Source organism: Leptodactylus fuscus, chromosome 4, assembly GCF_031893055.1.
Source record: "Leptodactylus fuscus isolate aLepFus1 chromosome 4, aLepFus1.hap2, whole genome shotgun sequence".
Classification (NCBI taxonomy): Eukaryota; Metazoa; Chordata; class Amphibia; order Anura; family Leptodactylidae; genus Leptodactylus; species Leptodactylus fuscus.
Window position 1 is genome coordinate 178,990,082 of NC_134268.1, and position 20,277 is coordinate 179,010,358.

Here is a 20,277-nt window from a genome sequence, read left to right on the forward strand (position 1 = left end):
ATATAGAATAGAGGTGCAGGTATTTTAGAAACCACAGGGTAAGCTCTCATAATGGACGCTTCCAACAAAACATCTTAAGAAACGTTTGTGTCCAGCAAGAAGGGGCCCTATAGTGGTAATGTAGAATGGGGCTTATTTATTAGAATGGACTAAACCAAAACCAATCACAGCACAGCTTATAGTTTCTATTCTATGCCAAAAATGATGAATTTTGATTGGTTACTATGTGTTTTGAACCCATTTTAATAAATTAGCCCCATTGGTCCCATTCCCCCATAGATTGTAAGCCCTCGCGGGCAGGGCCCTCTACCCCACTGTGCCAGTTGGTCACTGTTAGTATTATATCTACCTGTATATTTTGTGTATTGTATGTAACCCTCAAATGTGAAGCACCATGGAATTAATGGTGCTATATAAACAACAACAATAATAATAATATAATAATAATAATAATAATAATAATAATAAATAATCCATAAGTTTGTCTGAACTCGCAGATGAAAAAGTACTGCAAGCTCAATTTTCTTGCCCATCGATGCCACGGGAACAAATAACAGATACCTATCAGATCCAATTATAGGCAATGGGGAATCTTGGGATCTCTTCTTGTCCGTCATTTGACAGATTTGTAACATTGTTCAATACAATGTTCTGGTCTTATGACCGTCCAGAAGAATGGTTGGAACGGCACAGATGCGAATATACCCAAACTGAACTGCAACAGTCTGTCCAAATGCCCAAACTCCAGCACTTAGCTCTTCACTGACACTACTTTGTTATTCTCTTTTTCCAACTGTTTTTCTTTTGCACTGAGGCCCAAGAGCTTCAAGTTACGCCTCTGACCATTCACACGTGTATGTATATAATATGGATAGAAATGTAACGGGAAATATACTGAGGGGCTACTAGTGCTGGCTGCTATGAAGTGGCCATTAGGCCATCTGTATTTAATACTAAAGCAGAATGTTTTGGACCCAAGTTCAAAGGGGCCACTTATTGAGGAGTCAATACCACTATAGCGGTGCCGGGTCTTCAATGATTGGACTAATTTAGCACCAAAACACTCTGCTTTAGGAATATATTCATAAGGCCAAAAAGCCACATTATAGAGGCAGCGCCACTTATATTTCTTATTGTATATCACTGCACTGTGATGTACCTTGTAGGGGCCTTTAGAAACCAGGGCTTTGGAGCTGCAGTCATGGTATCAGAGTTGGAGTTGGGGCCAGTTTTGGCTGCAGAGTATTAAATAAACTCCAGCTATAGCATCACCAGGATAGGCCATCAGTATATGATCTTTGGGGGATCCACAGCTGTACCCCACACAGATTAGCTGCAGCCTCCAGGTACCAGAAGTTACAGCAGTGACTGAGCAGCCTTCTTGTATACAAGTGATTGATAATGTATGTAATGTGCTGTGGAATATGATGGCACTATACAAGTAAGCAAAATAAATAAATAAGTAATAGGAGGGCACTGCAATTCCCTAAACTACCGCTGTATGGTGAACAGTGCTGTAACTCTTCTCTTGTTACATGAATAGGAAAAGCTGCACATGTCCCTGTCTACTGCTGTAACTTTGGAGGCTATTAGATCAGCTTGTCTGCATGGGGTCTGGGCCCGGACCCCTACAGATCACATACTGATGACCTATTTTGTGGATAGGTGATAAGCATGAAAAATCCTTTTGGGGCCTAAAAACCCTTTTAGGCAAAAGCGACTTGTAACGGACTGCAGCAAAAAAGCACTGCAGGAAAAACTGTGACAGCAAAGCACAGAGATTTCCTCTATGGACTTTCTGCTTACATTATACCTATAGGAAAACCGCTGGCGTTTCCGTCGGTGTAATTGACACACTGCGATTTCCAAAATCCCAAAGTTCTTGGAAATCGCTGCGGGAAATAGTGTTTTTTATGAAACAGCATTGAAAGGATATATCATAAAATACTGCTATAGAATATATTACGGTGAGTGGCAAGGTTTTTATTTCCAGTTTAAAGCCCTATGTAGAACATATCTGTTCACATGGCGTATCCGGAACAGAAGGCAGAGTCAACAGATAATCCTGTGGAGAAAGACAGTATTACAGGGGTAATAGTGCATGAAATATGATGTTATTCTTTCACACACAGTGATCTTATGTCTTCTTTCACAAAGCGTGTTATCTTTACTGGATATTTTACATTGTTTTATGCTTAGGACAAAAATATCTTGATAAGATTTCAGGGTGATAACCTTCTGAACAGATCACATAATAAATGAGCTTGTGTATTCTCCTTATTACATAATTAATTTAGTAATATTTGCCATTTTAATTAGAGATGAGCGAACACTAAAATGTTCGAGGTTCGAAATTCGATTCGAACAGCCGCTCACTGTTCGAGTGTTCGAATGGGTTTCGAACCCCATTATAGTCTATGGGGAACATAAACTCGTTAAGGGGGAAACCCAAATTCGTGTCTGGAGGGTCACCAAGTCCACTATGACACCCCAGGAAATGATACCAACACCCTGGAATGACACTGGGACAGCAGGGGAAGCATGTCTGGGGGCATAAAAGTCACTTTATTTCATGGAAATCCCTGTCAGTTTGCGATTTTCGCAAGCTAACTTTTCCCCATAGAAATGCATTGGCCAGTGCTGATTGGCCAGAGTACGGAACTCGACCAATCAGCGCTGGCTCTGCTGGAGGAGGCGGAGTCTAAGATAGCTCCACACCAGTCTCCATTCAGGTCCGACCTTAGACTCCGCCTCCTCCGGCAGAGCCAGCGCTGATTGGCCGAAGGCTGGCCAATGCATTCCTATGCGAATGCAGACTTAGCAGTGCTGAGTCAGTTTTGCTCAACTACACATCTGATGCACACTCGGCACTGCTACATCAGATGTAGCAATCTGATGTAGCAGAGCCGAGGGTGCACTAGAACCCCTGTGCAAACTCAGTTCACGCTAATAGAATGCATTGGCCAGCGCTGATTGGCCAATGCATTCTATTAGCCCGATGAAGTAGAGCTGAATGTGTGTGCTAAGCACACACATTCAGCACTGCTTCATCAAGCCAATACAATGCATTAGCCAGTGCTGATTGGCCAGAGTACGGAATTCGGCCAATCAGCGCTGGCCAATGCATTCTATTAGCCCGATGAAGTAGAGCTGAATGTGTGTGCTAAGCACACACATTCAGCACTGCTTCATCAAGCCAATACAATGCATTAGCCAGTGCTGATTGGCCAGAGTACGGAATTCGGCCAATCAGCGCTGGCTCTGCTGGAGGAGGCGGAGTCTAAGGTCGCTCCACACCAGTCTCCATTCAGGTCCGACCTTAGACTCCGCCTCCTCCGGCAGAGCCAGCGCTGATTGGCCGAAGGCTGGCCAATGCATTCCTATGCGAATGCAGACTTAGCAGTGCTGAGTCAGTTTTGCTCAACTACACATCTGATGCACACTCGGCACTGCTACATCAGATGTAGCAATCTGATGTAGCAGAGCCGAGGGTGCACTAGAACCCCTGTGCAAACTCAGTTCACGCTAATAGAATGCATTGGCCAGCGCTGATTGGCCAATGCATTCTATTAGCCCGATGAAGTAGAGCTGAATGTGTGTGCTAAGCACACACATTCAGCACTGCTTCATCAAGCCAATACAATGCATTAGCCAGTGCTGATTGGCCAGAGTACGGAATTCGGCCAATCAGCGCTGGCCAATGCATTCTATTAGCCCGATGAAGTAGAGCTGAATGTGTGTGCTAAGCACACACATTCAGCACTGCTTCATCAAGCCAATACAATGCATTAGCCAGTGCTGATTGGCCAGAGTACGGAATTCGGCCAATCAGCGCTGGCTCTGCTGGAGGAGGCGGAGTCTAAGGTCGCTCCACACCAGTCTCCATTCAGGTCCGACCTTAGACTCCGCCTCCTCCGGCAGAGCCAGCGCTGATTGGCCGAAGGCTGGCCAATGCATTCCTATGCGAATGCAGACTTAGCAGTGCTGAGTCAGTTTTGCTCAACTACACATCTGATGCACACTCGGCACTGCTACATCAGATGTAGCAATCTGATGTAGCAGAGCCGAGGGTGCACTAGAACCCCTGTGCAAACTCAGTTCACGCTAATAGAATGCATTGGCCAGCGCTGATTGGCCAATGCATTCTATTAGCCCGATGAAGTAGAGCTGAATGTGTGTGCTAAGCACACACATTCAGCACTGCTTCATCAAGCCAATACAATGCATTAGCCAGTGCTGATTGGCCAGAGTACGGAATTCGGCCAATCAGCGCTGGCTCTGCTGGAGGAGGCGGAGTCTAAGGTCGCTCCACACCAGTCTCCATTCAGGTCCGACCTTAGACTCCGCCTCCTCCGGCAGAGCCAGCGCTGATTGGCCGAAGGCTGGCCAATGCATTCCTATGCGAATGCAGACTTAGCAGTGCTGAGTCAGTTTTGCTCAACTACACATCTGATGCACACTCGGCACTGCTACATCAGATGTAGCAATCTGATGTAGCAGAGCCGAGGGTGCACTAGAACCCCTGTGCAAACTCAGTTCACGCTAATAGAATGCATTGGCCAGCGCTGATTGGCCAATGCATTCTATTAGCCCGATGAAGTAGAGCTGAATGTGTGTGCTAAGCACACACATTCAGCACTGCTTCATCAAGCCAATACAATGCATTAGCCAGTGCTGATTGGCCAGAGTACGGAATTCGGCCAATCAGCGCTGGCCAATGCATTCTATTAGCCCGATGAAGTAGAGCTGAATGTGTGTGCTAAGCACACACATTCAGCTCTACTTCATCGGGCTAATAGAATGCATTGGCCAGCGCTGATTGGCCAGAGTACGGAACTCGACCAATCAGCGCTGGCTCTGCTGGAGGAGGCGGAGTCTAAGGTCGGACCTGAATGGAGACTGGTGTGGAGCGATCTTAGACTCCGCCTCCTCCAGCAGAGCCAGCGCTGATTGGCCGAATTCCGTACTCTGGCCAATCAGCACTGGCTAATGCATTGTATTGGCGTGATGAAGCAGTGCTGAATGTGTGTGCTTAGCACACACATTCAGCTCTACTTCATCGGGCTAATAGAATGCATTGGCCAGCGCTGATTGGCCGAATTCCGTACTCTGGCCAATCAGTGCTGGCCAATGCATTCTATTAGCTTGATGAAGCAGAGTGTGCACAAGGGTTCAAGCGCACCCTCGGCTCTGATGTAGGAGAGCCGAGGGTGCACTTGAACCCTTGTGCACCCTCAGCTCTGCTACATCAGAGCCGAGGGTGCGCTTGAACCCTTGTGCACACTCTGCTTCATCAAGCTAATAGAATGCATTGGCCAGCGCTGATTGGCCAATGTATTCTATTAGCCTGATGAAGTAGAGCTGAATGTGTGTGCTAAGCACACACATTCAGCTCTACTTCATCGGGCTAATAGAATGCATTGGCCAGCGCTGATTGGCCAGAGTACGGAACTCGACCAATCAGCGCTGGCTCTGCTGGAGGAGGCGGAGTCTAAGATCGCTCCACACCAGTCTCCATTCAGGTCCGACCTTAGACTCCGCCTCCTCCAGCAGAGCCAGCGCTGATTGGCCGAATTCCGTACTCTGGCCAATCAGCACTGGCTAATGCATTGTATTGGCTTGATGAAGCAGTGCTGAATGTGTGTGCTTAGCACACACATTCAGCTCTACTTCATCGGGCTAATAGAATGCATTGGCCAATCAGCGCTGGCCAATGCATTCTATTAGCGTGAACTGAGTTTGCACAGGGGTTCTAGTGCACCCTCGGCTCTGCTACATCAGATTGCTACATCTGATGTAGCAGTGCCGAGTGTGCATCAGATGTGTAGTTGAGCAAAACTGACTCAGCACTGCTAAGTCTCTGCATTCGCATAGGAATGCATTGGCCAGCCTTCGGCCAATCAGCGCTGGCTCTGCCGGAGGAGGCGGAGTCTAAGGTCGGACCTGAATGGAGACTGGTGTGGAGCGATCTTAGACTCCGCCTCCTCCAGCAGAGCCAGCGCTGATTGGTCGAGTTCCGTACTCTGGCCAATCAGCGCTGGCCAATGCATTCTATTAGCCCGATGAAGTAGAGCTGAATGTGTGTGCTTAGCACACACATTCAGCTCTACTTCATCAGGCTAATAGAATACATTGGCCAATCAGCGCTGGCCAATGCATTCTATTAGCTTGATGAAGCAGAGTGTGCACAAGGGTTCAAGCGCACCCTCGGCTCTGATGTAGCAGAGCTGAGGGTGCACAAGGGTTCAAGTGCACCCTCGGCTCTCCTACATCAGAGCCGAGGGTGCGCTTGAACCCTTGTGCAGCCTCGGCTCTGCTACATCAGAGCCGAGGGTGCGCTTGAACCCTTGTGCACACTCTGCTTCATCAAGCTAATAGAATGCATTGGCCAGCACTGATTGGCCAGAGTACGGAATTCGGCCAATCAGCGCTGGCCAATGCATCCCTATGGGAAAAAGTTTATCTCACAAAAATCACAATTACACACCCGATAGAGCCCCAAAAAGTTATTTTTAATAACATTCCCCCCTAAATAAAGGTTATCCCTAGCTATCCCTGCCTGTACAGCTATCCCTGTCTCATAGTCACAAAGTTCACATTCTCATATGACCCGGATTTGAAATCCACTATTCGTCTAAAATGGAGGTCACCTGATTTCGGCAGCCAATGACTTTTTCCAATTTTTTTCAATGCCCCCAGTGTCGTAGTTCCTGTCCCACCTCCCCTGCGCTGTTATTGGTGCAAAAAAGGCGCCAGGGAAGGTGGGAGGGGAATCGAATTTTGGCGCACTTTACCACGTGGTGTTCGATTCGATTCGAACATGGCGAACACCCTGATATCCGATCGAACATGTGTTCGATAGAACACTGTTCGCTCATCTCTAATTTTAATAGAAGCCATTGAGTTTTTGCTAAGAATCTTGCTCCCCCTTGTGGACATTCTGTATACTGCAGTCTAGAATTTTGGAAAATATATGAAAGTTATTTTGTAAGTACAAGAGGCGCGAATTTAAAATATCCCAGCGGAACAAAAACTACAGGGGGGAATTCCTCACTTCAGGCTGTCAGCAAAACCAGAATAATACAGTGAAGTCATAAAGATCTAGAGGATTTATGGGGGCACCCCACTAGTGTTCACCAAAGGAAGAAAAGCCATAAATCCTCTGAATAACCTCAAATCATTCACACCATTTTGTGAGGTGCTTTGACAAAACGAATGATCTATTTCTGAAAAAGTTGCCCAAGCCCTGTATACCGTCTGGTCATTTACATTGCTAATTTACATGTATTAAGATAGTTGGTTGAAATAATACATTATAGACTGAATACGCAGGCAAAGATGTATGGGACAGTCTACCCTTTACAGTTAATATCTGTGATCCTATTACTAGAGGCAGTTCTTGTTCACAGGGATTGTAGAGACTTACCAATGAAAAATCCCATATATAGTAATGAAGGAAAGTGTATTGATATCATGATTCTAAGATGGGGCAGTTGTTTCTCCATTATAAAGGGTGAGGGGCTTCTAGATGATCATTGTAAGAAGAATATTAGATATTCAGATATATACAAATCTACTATCTAAATATAAAACCCTGTATATACAAATACACACAACCCGTATACATGTTCTCTTTAAGGGTCATGTAAAGACAGCAGTACGGTAACACATGGTCAATGGTGCCCACACTTATTATTGACGGTTCACATATTGATAGATCGACATTGTGGTTTCCAGTCATCCATTATGGCATTCTGCTATTCTTAGAAGGAAAGTAAAGCCTGGCACAGCGGGGAGTACGCGGTGCCATAAAGTCTTACCTATTCATCTGGATAAAACCAAGGAACATATGTCAGCTGTCTCCTCTGTTGTGTCTTCCTTCTTCTGCCGACATCATCTAAAACCAAACCCCTCATCTTTCCTTTATCCTACCTGATATTTTTAGTTCTTTCTACAAGTCTATACTTGGTCACAAGCCAGTTCTTTAATTCTATATTCACACAACCTTTGTAAAATGTGACCGTGGAAAATGGATGGAACCGTTCATTTTGTCACTGTTGTTTTGCCTCCGTGGCGCAGTCATTTTCAAGGATACCTCAAGGACTTGAGACAATTGAAGGATTCATGAAAACAGTCAAAAATAGGACTTGTCATGTCTTTGGATGGTCCCCTAAATTGTTAGTCAAAAAATAGACGTGTATAATACCATTAGAGTTAATATGTCCTGTAAACTGACGTCACACAGCCATTTTTTATGAATAAGTGTGAATAAGACCTTACAATTTACTTACATCTTTCCTTCATTGTGCACTGACAGACAAGGTGCCATATTTGCCTTAAAGATGTACATAGTTACATAATAGATAAGTTTGGATAAAGACATCAGTCCATCAAGTCCAACCTATAACCCTACAATCCCCTACAGTGTTGATCCAGGGGAAGGCAAAAAAAACCCATGAGGCTCATGCCAATTGCCCCATTTCAGGGGGAAAAAAATTCCTTCCCGACTCCAATCTGGCAGTCAGTATAAAACCTGGATCAGCGTGTCCTTAAAATCTAGACTCCATAACCCGTAATATTGTTCTCTTGGAGAAAGGCATCCAGGCCCTCTTTGAACTTTTGTAATGAATCCGCCATCACCACTTCCTGGGGCAGAGACTTCCAGAGCCTCAATGTTCTTACTAAGAATCCCCGTTTATGTTACTGACTTTTTCTCCTCCAGACATAGAGGATGTCCCCTTGTCACTGTCACTGGCCTAGGGGTAAAATGATCATTAGAAAGTTCTTTGTGTTGTTCCTTCATGTATTTGTACATTGTTATTATTTCTCTAAACTGAATAACCCCAAGTTTGTTAATCTATCGTTGTACTCCAATCCTCCCATTCCCCTAATAATTTTGGTTGCCCTTCTTTGCACTTTTTCCAGTTCAATTATGTCTTTCTTGTATACTGGGGCCCAAAATTGCGCACAATAGTCTAAGTATGGCCACACCAGTGATTTGTATAGGGGTATAACTATATTGTCATGAGAATCTAGACCTTTTTTAATGCATCCCATAATTGTATTTGCCTTGGCAGCAGCTGCCTGACACTAAAGGTCACTAAAGGTAAGCTTGCTGTCCACCAAAATCCCTAAGTTTTTTTCATTGGCAGTCTTACCCAGTAATTTCCTATTAAGTACATAGTCATACATTTTATATACTCTTATGTCAGACATTAATGGTATATCTGCAGATGCCGATTCTACTTCTGGGATCCACAACTTTCTCCAGGTGTCCCCAAACTGCCACAGAACGGAATAAAGAAAACCACACGATGGGATAGGATAAAATAAGATAATCCTTTAATAGTCCCACCATGGGGAAATTCAGTGTGTTACAGCAGCATGGATAATACAGTAATAATACAAAATACAAATACAAAAGCACCACAGTAGAGACATTACAGAGACAGTAAGAGATAAAAAGATAAAGGTAAAGAAAATTGTAGAAGGGGATATCACAACTTAAGGATCTTTCAGTTCTCTGTATGGAGTGATCTACACTGAGTCCAGAGTTGATTGTACAGGCTAACCACAGGGGGGAGGAATGGCTTCCGATAGCGCCCCTTCTCATGCTTAGGGTGAAGCAGCCGGTCATTGTAATGTATGCGAGTCCCAGAGAAAGAAATTGCAGTTATTAGAGATGAGCGAACAGTGTTCTATCGAACACATGTTCGATCGGATATCAGGGTGTTCGCCATGTTCGAATCGAATCGAACACCACGTGGTAAAGTGCGCCAAAATTCGATTCCCCTCCCACCTTCCCTGGCGCCTTTTTTGCACCAATAACAGCGCAGGGGAGGTGGGACAGGAACTACGACACTGGGGGCATTGAAAAAAATTGGAAAAAGTCATTGGCTGCCGAAATCAGGTGACCTCCATTTTAGACGAATAGTGGATTTCAAATCCGGGTCATATGAGAATGTGAACTTTGTGACTATGAGACAGGGATAGCTGTACAGGCAGGGATAGCTAGGGATAACCTTTATTTAGGGGGGAATGTTATTAAAAATAACTTTTTGGGGCTCTATCGGGTGTGTAATTGTGATTTTTGTGAGATAAACTTTTTCCCATAGGGATGCATTGGCCAGCGCTGATTGGCCGAATTCCGTACTCTGGCCAATCAGTGCTGGCCAATGCATTCTATTAGCTTGATGAAGCAGAGTGTGCACAAGGGTTCAAGCGCACCCTCGGCTCTGATGTAGCAGAGCCGAGGCTGCACAAGGGTTCAAGCGCACCCTCGGCTCTGATGTAGGAGAGCCGAGGGTGCACTTGAACCCTTGTGCACCCTCAGCTCTGCTACATCAGAGCCGAGGGTGCGCTTGAACCCTTGTGCACACTCTGCTTCATCAAGCTAATAGAATGCATTGGCCAGCGCTGATTGGCCAATGTATTCTATTAGCCTGATGAAGTAGAGCTGAATGTGTGTGCTAAGCACACACATTCAGCTCTACTTCATCGGGCTAATAGAATGCATTGGCCAGCGCTGATTGGCCAGAGTACGGAACTCGACCAATCAGCGCTGGCTCTGCTGGAGGAGGCGGAGTCTAAGATCGCTCCACACCAGTCTCCATTCAGGTCCGACCTTAGACTCCGCCTCCTCCGGCAGAGCCAGCGCTGATTGGCCGAAGGCTGGCCAATGCATTCCTATGCGAATGCAGAGACTTAGCAGTGCTGAGTCAGTTTTGCTCAACTACACATCTGATGCACACTCGGCACTGCTACATCAGATGTAGCAATCTGATGTAGCAGAGCCGAGGGTGCACTAGAACCCCTGTGCAAACTCAGTTCACGCTAATAGAATGCATTGGCCAGCGCTGATTGGCCAATGCATTCTATTAGCCCGATGAAGTAGAGCTGAATGTGTGTGCTAAGCACACACATTCAGCACTGCTTCATCACGCCAATACAATGCATTAGCCAGTGCTGATTGGCCAGAGTACGGAATTCGGCCAATCAGCGCTGGCTCTGCTGGAGGAGGCGGAGTCTAAGATCGCTCCACACCAGTCTCCATTCAGGTCCGACCTTAGACTCCGCCTCCTCCAGCAGAGCCAGCGCTGATTGGCCGAATTCCGTACTCTGGCCAATCAGCACTGGCTAATGCATTGTATTGGCTTGATGAAGCAGTGCTGAATGTGTGTGCTTAGCACACACATTCAGCTCTACTTCATCGGGCTAATAGAATGCATTGGCCAGCGCTGATTGGCCGAATTCCGTACTCTGGCCAATCAGCACTGGCTAATGCATTGTATTGGCTTGATGAAGCAGTGCTGAATGTGTGTGCTTAGCACACACATTCAGCTCTACTTCATCGGGCTAATAGAATGCATTGGCCAATCAGCGCTGGCCAATGCATTCTATTAGCGTGAACTGAGTTTGCACAGGGGTTCTAGTGCACCCTCGGCTCTGCTACATCAGATTGCTACATCTGATGTAGCAGTGCCGAGTGTGCATCAGATGTGTAGTTGAGCAAAACTGACTCAGCACTGCTAAGTCTGCATTCGCATAGGAATGCATTGGCCAGCCTTCGGCCAATCAGCGCTGGCTCTGCCGGAGGAGGCGGAGTCTAAGGTCGGACCTGAATGGAGACTGGTGTGGAGCGATCTTAGACTCCGCCTCCTCCAGCAGAGCCAGCGCTGATTGGCCGAATTCCGTACTCTGGCCAATCAGCACTGGCTAATGCATTGTATTGGCTTGATGAAGCAGTGCTGAATGTGTGTGCTTAGCACACACATTCAGCTCTACTTCATCGGGCTAATAGAATGCATTGGCCAATCAGCGCTGGCCAATGCATTCTATTAGCGTGAACTGAGTTTGCACAGGGGTTCTAGTGCACCCTCGGCTCTGCTACATCAGATTGCTACATCTGATGTAGCAGTGCCGAGTGTGCATCAGATGTGTAGTTGAGCAAAACTGACTCAGCACTGCTAAGTCTCTGCATTCGCATAGGAATGCATTGGCCAGCCTTCGGCCAATCAGCGCTGGCTCTGCCGGAGGAGGCGGAGTCTAAGGTCGGACCTGAATGGAGACTGGTGTGGAGCGATCTTAGACTCCGCCTCCTCCAGCAGAGCCAGCGCTGATTGGTCGAGTTCCGTACTCTGGCCAATCAGCACTGGCCAATGCATTTCTATGGGGAAAAGTTAGCTTGCGAAAATCGCAAACTGACAGGGATTTCCATGAAATAAAGTGACTTTTATGCCCCCAGACATGCTTCCCCTGCTGTCCCAGTGTCATTCCAGGGTGTTGGTATCATTTCCTGGGGTGTCATAGTGGACTTGGTGACCCTCCAGACACGAATTTGGGTTTCCCCCTTAACGAGTTTATGTTCCCCATAGACTATAATGGGGTTCGAAACCCATTCGAACACTCGAACAGTGAGCGGCTGTTCGAATCGAATTTCGAACCTCGAACATTTTAGTGTTCGCTCATCTCTAGCAGTTATCACACATTTGTAGTATATTATATGCCATGGATATGCTATAATTATCTAAGATAAGAGATGAACAACCCCTTTTAAAGCTAGGTATATACCTTTGACACCATTATATATATAGAGAAAGTGACAGGCAGAGTGTTAGAGTCCAGATATATCAGCCCAAGGTTTCTGACATATGTGTGGTCCAGGGCGGATCTGGAGTAGGCCTTAGCACAGGTGTAGATCCTTGGCTCATTACCGGGCCAAAAAAAGCGTCCAGTGCAAATCCATGAGGTGAAAGGAGGTGTATGGATCTGTCCTGTAACCCTGAGTCCAGTGAGACAATATTACGTCTGTTTTGTTTGTGTGGCTGGAAGTAAGCCACATGTATAGTTAGGCTAACCTACTGTTTAGTTAGTTGCTCAGACGAGCAGTTTTTTTGTTTGTTTGTTTGTTTGTTTGGTATTCTTCAGTTACTCCTGGCAGAATTACATGTAAAATCAGTATCAGCAGCAGAACTAATGAATAAGAGGGGCAGGCTGCTCATTATTGTGCATGCTCATAGCCTCAGGGAGAAATGTAAAATGTGCTGCAGCTATAATGTGGTTATTAGTCGCAGTAAAATTAACATGACATCATGTATTAAGGCTTATACAGTCATAAAAAGACTGGCACAACTCCATAAATACTTCAATTTTTCATGAAAACTCAGGTACCTTTTAAATGAAGAATTCAGTTCTAGTCAGTAAAAATATTCTTGAATAATCCTGTTCTCCAGTTTCCCACACTATAGACAGACATTGTTCTTTTTATCCTTTAAAGGAAAAATATCTTCAAATTTTTGGTACTAAAGTGGCAGCTCAAGCAGAGGAGTAACAGAACTAAGTAGTAATTTGAGATTATGACAGTCCGAGTAGAGAGCGTTAAACCAGTAAGACATCTAGTAAGCAATTTGGCTATAAGCCACTGAATCGTTTGGTGGAGACATGTCCCTATGGCATCAAAAAGCTGTTGAGTGATCCAAAGGGTTTCTGAAGAGTCAAGAGAGAAATCTGAAGGTTGTAGAAAAAGAAATATTTGATAAAATTTGCAGCTACACCTCAATCAAGGAAGGGTGCAGGCACCAGAAGGAAAGATGTACCTAAATTTTCAAGCGAGGCGTAATGGTTGATATTCCTTTAAATGGGCCACCAGGGCCAATATATCTTAGCATGCAAACACCACTCTGCTAGAGATACTTAGGAAGAGAATCATGGCGAGAACCAGCAGGGCCATGGCTGAAGAGAGGGACAGAAGTGAGGGCGCTTGGTTCCTTCGAAGAGTATATTACAGGAATATATACATAAGACAACTGTGAGCAAACGAGCCATTTGTATTTTGCCTTCTGTTGACCCCCGGCTGCCTCTCAACAACAGTGTACAATATATGAGAACTATATGGTACTATCATTATCAATCCAGGTAGTATTTCAGAAAGGCCATAGCTCTGAGTAAAAGGAGTCAAATACAGCCATAGGCTGATCCAAAAACTTGTGTGAACGGCAGTGTTACCTAGGTGCATAGATATAACATACCTCTGCAAATGTTTCGCTCATTTTGATGATATCATCCCCGTGGCCTCTATTCTCTCATATATTCTTCTCATCCATAAAAACAAATATGTTTGTAGAACAGATTAATTAACATCATATTTATGCTAATTAGATATGTACAAACAAAAAAAATTAAAATGTAGACTATTTGCTAATTGATCCCGGCCATGTCAAGCCTAATTGTTACGACCTCCACAGATCTAATTATTTCAGATACAATCCTCATACCTATATTGTTGAGGTCTATGTGTTGGTAAATAAATTCTTGTAATTCTTTACGCCCCATTCGAGGCTGGTGTATTAATTAGGGTGGAGGAGATGCTGGCTATGTCCTTGGCTGAGGTGGCTTTTTGTTCAAATACTATATATAATGAAGCCCGTCCAACAACAAGGACTCTCTAAATGAGCTTCACAACCAAGGAAAATGGGCAGGTTGTCATCCAGTAACATTATGCTCTTCTCTCTCTGTAGTTTTTCCATTCTCTTTGCCTTTTCTGTCTGTTCGGAAGAGACAACGGCGACAAATCTGGAAAGCCAAGAGAAATATAGCGACTTGTTTGAGGTAAGGGTCTTCATTTACCAGTATGGTTGTCACTTTAGGCTTACTGGCCTTATGATGGTTGAATAGCTAAGTCTGTAAAGTAATATTTTAACTTATATTTTTGTATGATTTTTTTACTGATTGTTAAATGTAGAGAGGTTGGGATGGTGCTGGTTTATGGACGCTTAATAAATTTACATTTTTTACATATAGACCTAAAGGAATTTATAAAATTAGGTCTTCTTCCATAAATAACATATGCGTGGACAATGGGGCAATTGGCATAAGCCTCATGGGTTTTTTTTGCTTTCCTCTGGATCAACACTGTAGGGGGTTGTAGGGTTATAGGTTGGACTTGATGGGCTGATGTCTTCATCCAACCTCATCTACTATGTAACGTCTGGTATTTCAGTGGAGTTATCACACATACATGGTAGTATGGGAGTGATACTGTTTCACTAGACTTGACAAAGAACCTTTCGCTCAAGAGGACCTGTCTTGTTCACCATTACTCAGATAGTCCACCTGTTGCCAAAATGGACACTTTTTAGTGCTTAACCCCTTTCTACCACAGGCATTTTTCAATTTTGACACTCCGACTTCCAAAAGCGGTAACATTTTTATGTTTCCATTCAAAAGCCATACACGGGTAAACAGTACGTCATAGTGTTACCATTTAATATCCTGTACGATATGCTGAGATATACGTCCATTCTTTGCCCCACATGTTATCAAAGTGTCCTTTCGGAGCAGAACTTTTGTAAACTTTCCAATCTTATTTTTCTCTGCACAGTCCCGAGAAGATCTCCAAAATCAGAGAAATATAAATTCTAATGAATATCGGTATTTTGGACCAAAAATCTTAAGTGACATGATCCCGGCAATCATGAGCAAATATAGCAGCTTTCCAATACTTGAGGAGAGAGACCTGAAGCCTGCTGCAAACCTTCCACTCAGATTTGGAAGAGCATCTGATGACAAAGTGGGAAAGAGCATCCCGAACTTACCTCTTAGGTTTGGGCGATACATACCTGGAAAGAATATCCAGTCAGCAGCTAACTTGCCCCAGAGGTTTGGAAGATCACAATATGGCGGCCATTATGTGCAGTCATTCGCTACATTACCTCTTCGTTTTGGAAGAACAACTAATTTTCAGAGATTACAGTATGACAAGACCTCCCATCTTCCAGAAGTAAAAAACCTTGATGAAAACAATGAACGGTATGATGTTTGAATGTACAACACTAGTATCATGGCGCTAAGCATGTGCATATATAGTGTAGCTGTAATAGTAACATCCTATGCAAGACATGGCTGTTTTCCTTTTAGTATATTACTTGTTAATAGAGATGAGCGAGTACTGTTTGGATCAGCCGATCCGAACAGCACTCACGCATTGAAATGAATGGATACACCTGGTACTTCCGCTTTGACGCCGGCCGGCCACTTAACCCCCGCGTGGCGGCTACGTCCATTCATTTCAATGCGTGCGTGCTGTTCGGATCGGCTGATCCGAACAGTACTCGCTCATCTCTACTTGTTAACCAGTAACAGCGCTACTCTTGTCCATGGGCTACGCCTGGTATTGCAGCTCAGATTATTTTACTTAGAGCTGCAGTACCAGATACAACCTATGGACACAAGCTATCCTATTTCTAGAAAAAGTATACATTAACATCTAACATTAGTTAAAAAAGTTTATTGCCATATATCTGTTTAAAGGAATATGTATAAATTAATTTGCTTGGATGCAATGTGGATCTTATAAAGCAAATTTCATCTAAAGAGGTTGGCCACTTAAGCCCGGGGGCCCCATGTTGTGAATACGCCGCATTTTACAGTAGAGTACCGCAATGTGTTCCGTCGGAGTCTTTTCTGCATCGTTTTTCAGCTGTGACTCTCTACGTGGGGCTTTAGCCTAAAGGGGTTTTCTAGGACATGGTACCCATGACCTGATAGGCCACCAGTATCGGTTGTTCGTCAGGTCAGGGACATTATATATAAATATATATGCACACCATTTATGGGAATTTTAGTTTTACCGCACCTGGAGGCTGGAAACATAATAATAATAAAGCCTTTTTTTTTTTTTTTTTTTTTTTTAACTTTCAGGAGCCAGACAATGACGTATGACTATGAGCAGAACCCTCATATGTAGCATCCGAAACCTGCGATTGAATCAGATAAACCTGGGGCAGTTGCAGTTTTTACGTCATACCTGCATTGAGTATGGAAGATCGCTATAGGATTGTATTTTCTGAAGAACCCCACTCTTTGTACACAGTTGTGAAATCAGGAATCTTTTGATGAGAACTATCAAACCTGAATAACAGCAATGACTGTACAAAGTGGCAATGACAATAGCTAAGCATATTTAATTTAGCAAAGTATAAAGTCAGATTGTAATATTGCCTTATTGTATCTCAAATAAATTACCAACAGAAGAGAAAATGCCATTGTCTGTCCTTTCTTCTTAGTTTTAGTCCTGAGCAATAAAGTGCATAAATTGCCTACAAAAGCTCAGAAAGTAAAATGTATTTATAAGAAATGTTTCCGCTTAAATGAATTCTTAGAAAAATCCAATTCTGGTTCTTGGGACAAAAAAAAATGAAAAAAGAAAAACATAAGCAGCATTCCCAGAGCTCGAACCCCCATGGATGTACGCCATCATATTGTAACATGAAAGTGCCCTTTCAACCCTTTCACAGGCCTCAGGGGTCATGGGGAAAACACCCACATCATGATAATGGGTGAAAGCATCATGACATTGGTGCACAATGTATGCCTAAGTGGTCTCAGTGGTCACATGGTGCACCTCAGTGGTCAATGTGTGGCCTCAGTGGTCACTGGTGTGCACCAATGTCATGACACTTTGACCCCAGAAGAGGATGCTGAGGATGCTGCAAAGATGCTTAGGGCAGGTTTGGGAAGGTTAGTATAATTGTTATTTTTACCGATATCCCCTGGGCCTCCACTTATTATACTTTGGGTCTGAGGAGAACCCAGAGTATTGGGTAAAAAAAAGAGTTCATCCCTTAACAGTCATTCGGTCATCAAATACCGACAGACAGACACCAAACAGATGAAAATGGCTGCTAAAATATTTTTCCGTTTTTCATAGCCAAGATTTGTGAATATAGCTTGAACATAGGGCTGGAAGGAGAATAGTCACAAAAGACGTCTAGTGATACCCACAGTTGCCAATACTCCTGGAAAATGGCCAAGAAGGAGCGTGTCCAACCACAAAAGACATGGGAATTAGTTAAAATTAACCCCCAAAATGGGTGGTTTTTAGGTCTTCCAGGGTGTAAAAGGGGTATTCCTGTGTGGGTTGTAGGCAGGGCTGAACATAGCCTCTCTTCCACCTAATACAAGCTTTAGAAAGCCGCCCCCCCCAAAAAAAAAAAAAAAAATGCTGTTCCTTTAGTTCTTCTGAAGTTTTTGACAAGGAATTGATTTCTTCTAGTGCCAACATGTGCACAGTTTCTTAAATTGTGTAGACAGTGCTACTCATAAGGCCACTTTCACATGGATAGCATTTGGTTAGTATTTCACTTCAGTATTTGTAAACCAAAACCAGGAGTGGATTCAATAGAGATTAAAACATTCTAGAATGGAAAGATCTCAAATTGTTCTGTGTGTCACCAAATGTGGTTTACAAATGCTGTTGCAAACATTGACCTTGTGAGAGTGGCCTAAGTCTCTATGTATCTAAGACCCCTTACAAACTACTGTGGCGGAGATCCATGTGCTATCATTGTTTTTCGCGGATAGCACACTGACCCATTCATTTCTATGAGTACATGCACATGATCGTGTGTTTCACTGATTAGTGTGCGAGCGGTGAGTCGGCACCACATCAGATAGAACATGTCCTACTCTGTTCAGTTTTTACAGAACGGACTCACCCATTGAAGCCCATGGGAGAGTAAAAACCTAGGACGGCACACAGATGTATTCATTGTGTCATCAGTGTGCCGTCTGTTTTCACGGACAAGCTAGGGATATAATTAGAGGTAACCTGTGTTTTTCATGGTGGATCTGCAAACTAGGATCACACATTGATGGCACACTCGGGACTCTGTCAGTTTTTGCGGCTATACTTCACTGATGCTGAAGAAACTCTGAACACAGACTGAAGACACTGTCCGCAAAAACTGAAGACTAATTAATATTTTGCTGACCATAAAATACACACAGTCGTCTGCCACTAGTCTCAGGCTGTGCCTTCATCAGGCTATTAGCCACAAGTTTCAATTTGGGATGTTTGGGCTTTTTTTTTTTTTTTGTACAAAATTGGTACACTGGAAGTTCTGGCTGAATGAATCAGATGCATAAATAAGAAAATATATGGAGATCTATTTATGTCTATTAGAGATGAAACGGCAGTTTCAAATAGCACACTCCCATAGGAATGAATGGACGCAGCCGGCACGCAGCCAACGTCCAGCTGCTTAATCTTTTGCGCGCCAGCCACTCCTCATCTCTTGTGTCTATCAACAAAATTGTCTTAGTATCAAAAGTGTTAAAGCATCTACTACTGGAATACTGGTATTTCCTAAAATATAATTTAACATAAAAAACAAATGGAGTCTCCTAATGGTACTAAAACATGACATAAAAACAGGAATTAAAATAAAAAGTTGCAATAAAAATTCAACAAACATAGAACAATAAAATAACATATACACGTTTGTATACCATTATTAGACCTTCTTAGTCCTCCGCAGGATAATCTGTAAAATATTAGTGATCACTGTAATAGATAATATACATGAGGTCCACTAGAGGGCAGGCTACTCACTACAGCAACTGCACAGCGAGCTCATTAAAGTTCATTGAGCAACATTTGATACTAGTTCTGCTGCATCTCATGAGTTCCTATGTGCAAGAATTGAAACCTACAACAGTCAAAGACCAGCTTAGATTAGAGTTAGAATTTATGAGCGTTTTCTGGCATGAGTTATAGAAAATTTGATGGACTGAGGTATCCTCACCCCAGCCTGCCTTGATCTCTTTCCTACACCACACACTTTTATTGACCCTTTCCCAACTTCCACCACTGACGACTGAGGACACCAGAGCACCGGGAACAGGTATTATTTATTTTATTTTCTTTTAAATTTCACCTCCCCGGCCTATTTTAATTTTTTTTTTCTTTGCTTAGACAACCTCAATAAAATCTGCAGTATAAATTGTCATGCTTATGTTAAAGCAGCAGATTTTCTGTATGGATTTTCTAAGCATGTAAGCAAGCTTTAATTCATTTTACTCATACTTCAATTAGAGATGAGCGAATCAAAGGAGATCCGAATTTCAGGAAATAATTGATTCGCATCGAATCCAGATTTCCACACACTTTGTGGTAACAAATCGCACAGCTCAGATCGGGGGTTTTAACCCCCTTGAAAGCCATGGTGAAACATGATCGCGGCAATCAAGGAGTTCCGCCATGCTACATCGGCACCCCCTTTGGCAAGATTGGAGGTTGCCGTCATGATTAAAAATAAAAAAAAATACTGATACTCACCTGTCCTGGGCTCAGCATCCACTCCTGAGCTCTTCCAGCTGGTGCTTAAGGTCCTGCTCCCCATGCCTCACTGCTGGGGTCACGTGGAACGCTCTAGTGTACAGTAGTGACGTCAGCACATGAGGGTAATGACGTCATTGCGCCCCATGTGACCCAATCCC

General features: G+C 43.8%; 1 protein-coding gene across 1 annotated transcript; it reads left to right on the forward strand.

Moving 5' to 3' along the window:
- Positions 1-14,469: 14,469 nt before the first annotated feature.
- On the forward strand, positions 14,470-16,744 carry NPVF (neuropeptide VF precursor). The gene is made up of 3 exons (XM_075272000.1): positions 14,470-14,607; positions 15,380-15,807; positions 16,699-16,744. The coding sequence occupies exons 1-3, from the start codon at positions 14,470-14,472 to the stop codon at positions 16,742-16,744; spliced, it is 612 nt and encodes a 203-aa protein (XP_075128101.1).
- The last annotated feature ends 3,533 nt before the right edge of the window (positions 16,745-20,277 follow it).

What these genes read in the sequence shown, in the direction of transcription:
- NPVF (XM_075272000.1), top strand. Translation starts at nt 14,470, where the DNA reads ATGGGCAGGTTGTCATCCAGTAACATTATGCTCTTCTCTCTCTGTAGT. An exon ending in AATATAGCGACTTGTTTGAG is followed by an intron (nt 14,608 to 15,379) that starts GTAAGGGTCTTC and finishes TTCTCTGCACAG; the next exon opens with TCCCGAGAAGATCTCCAAAA. An exon ending in CTTGATGAAAACAATGAACG is followed by an intron (nt 15,808 to 16,698) that starts GTATGATGTTTG and finishes TTTAACTTTCAG; the next exon opens with GAGCCAGACAATGACGTATG.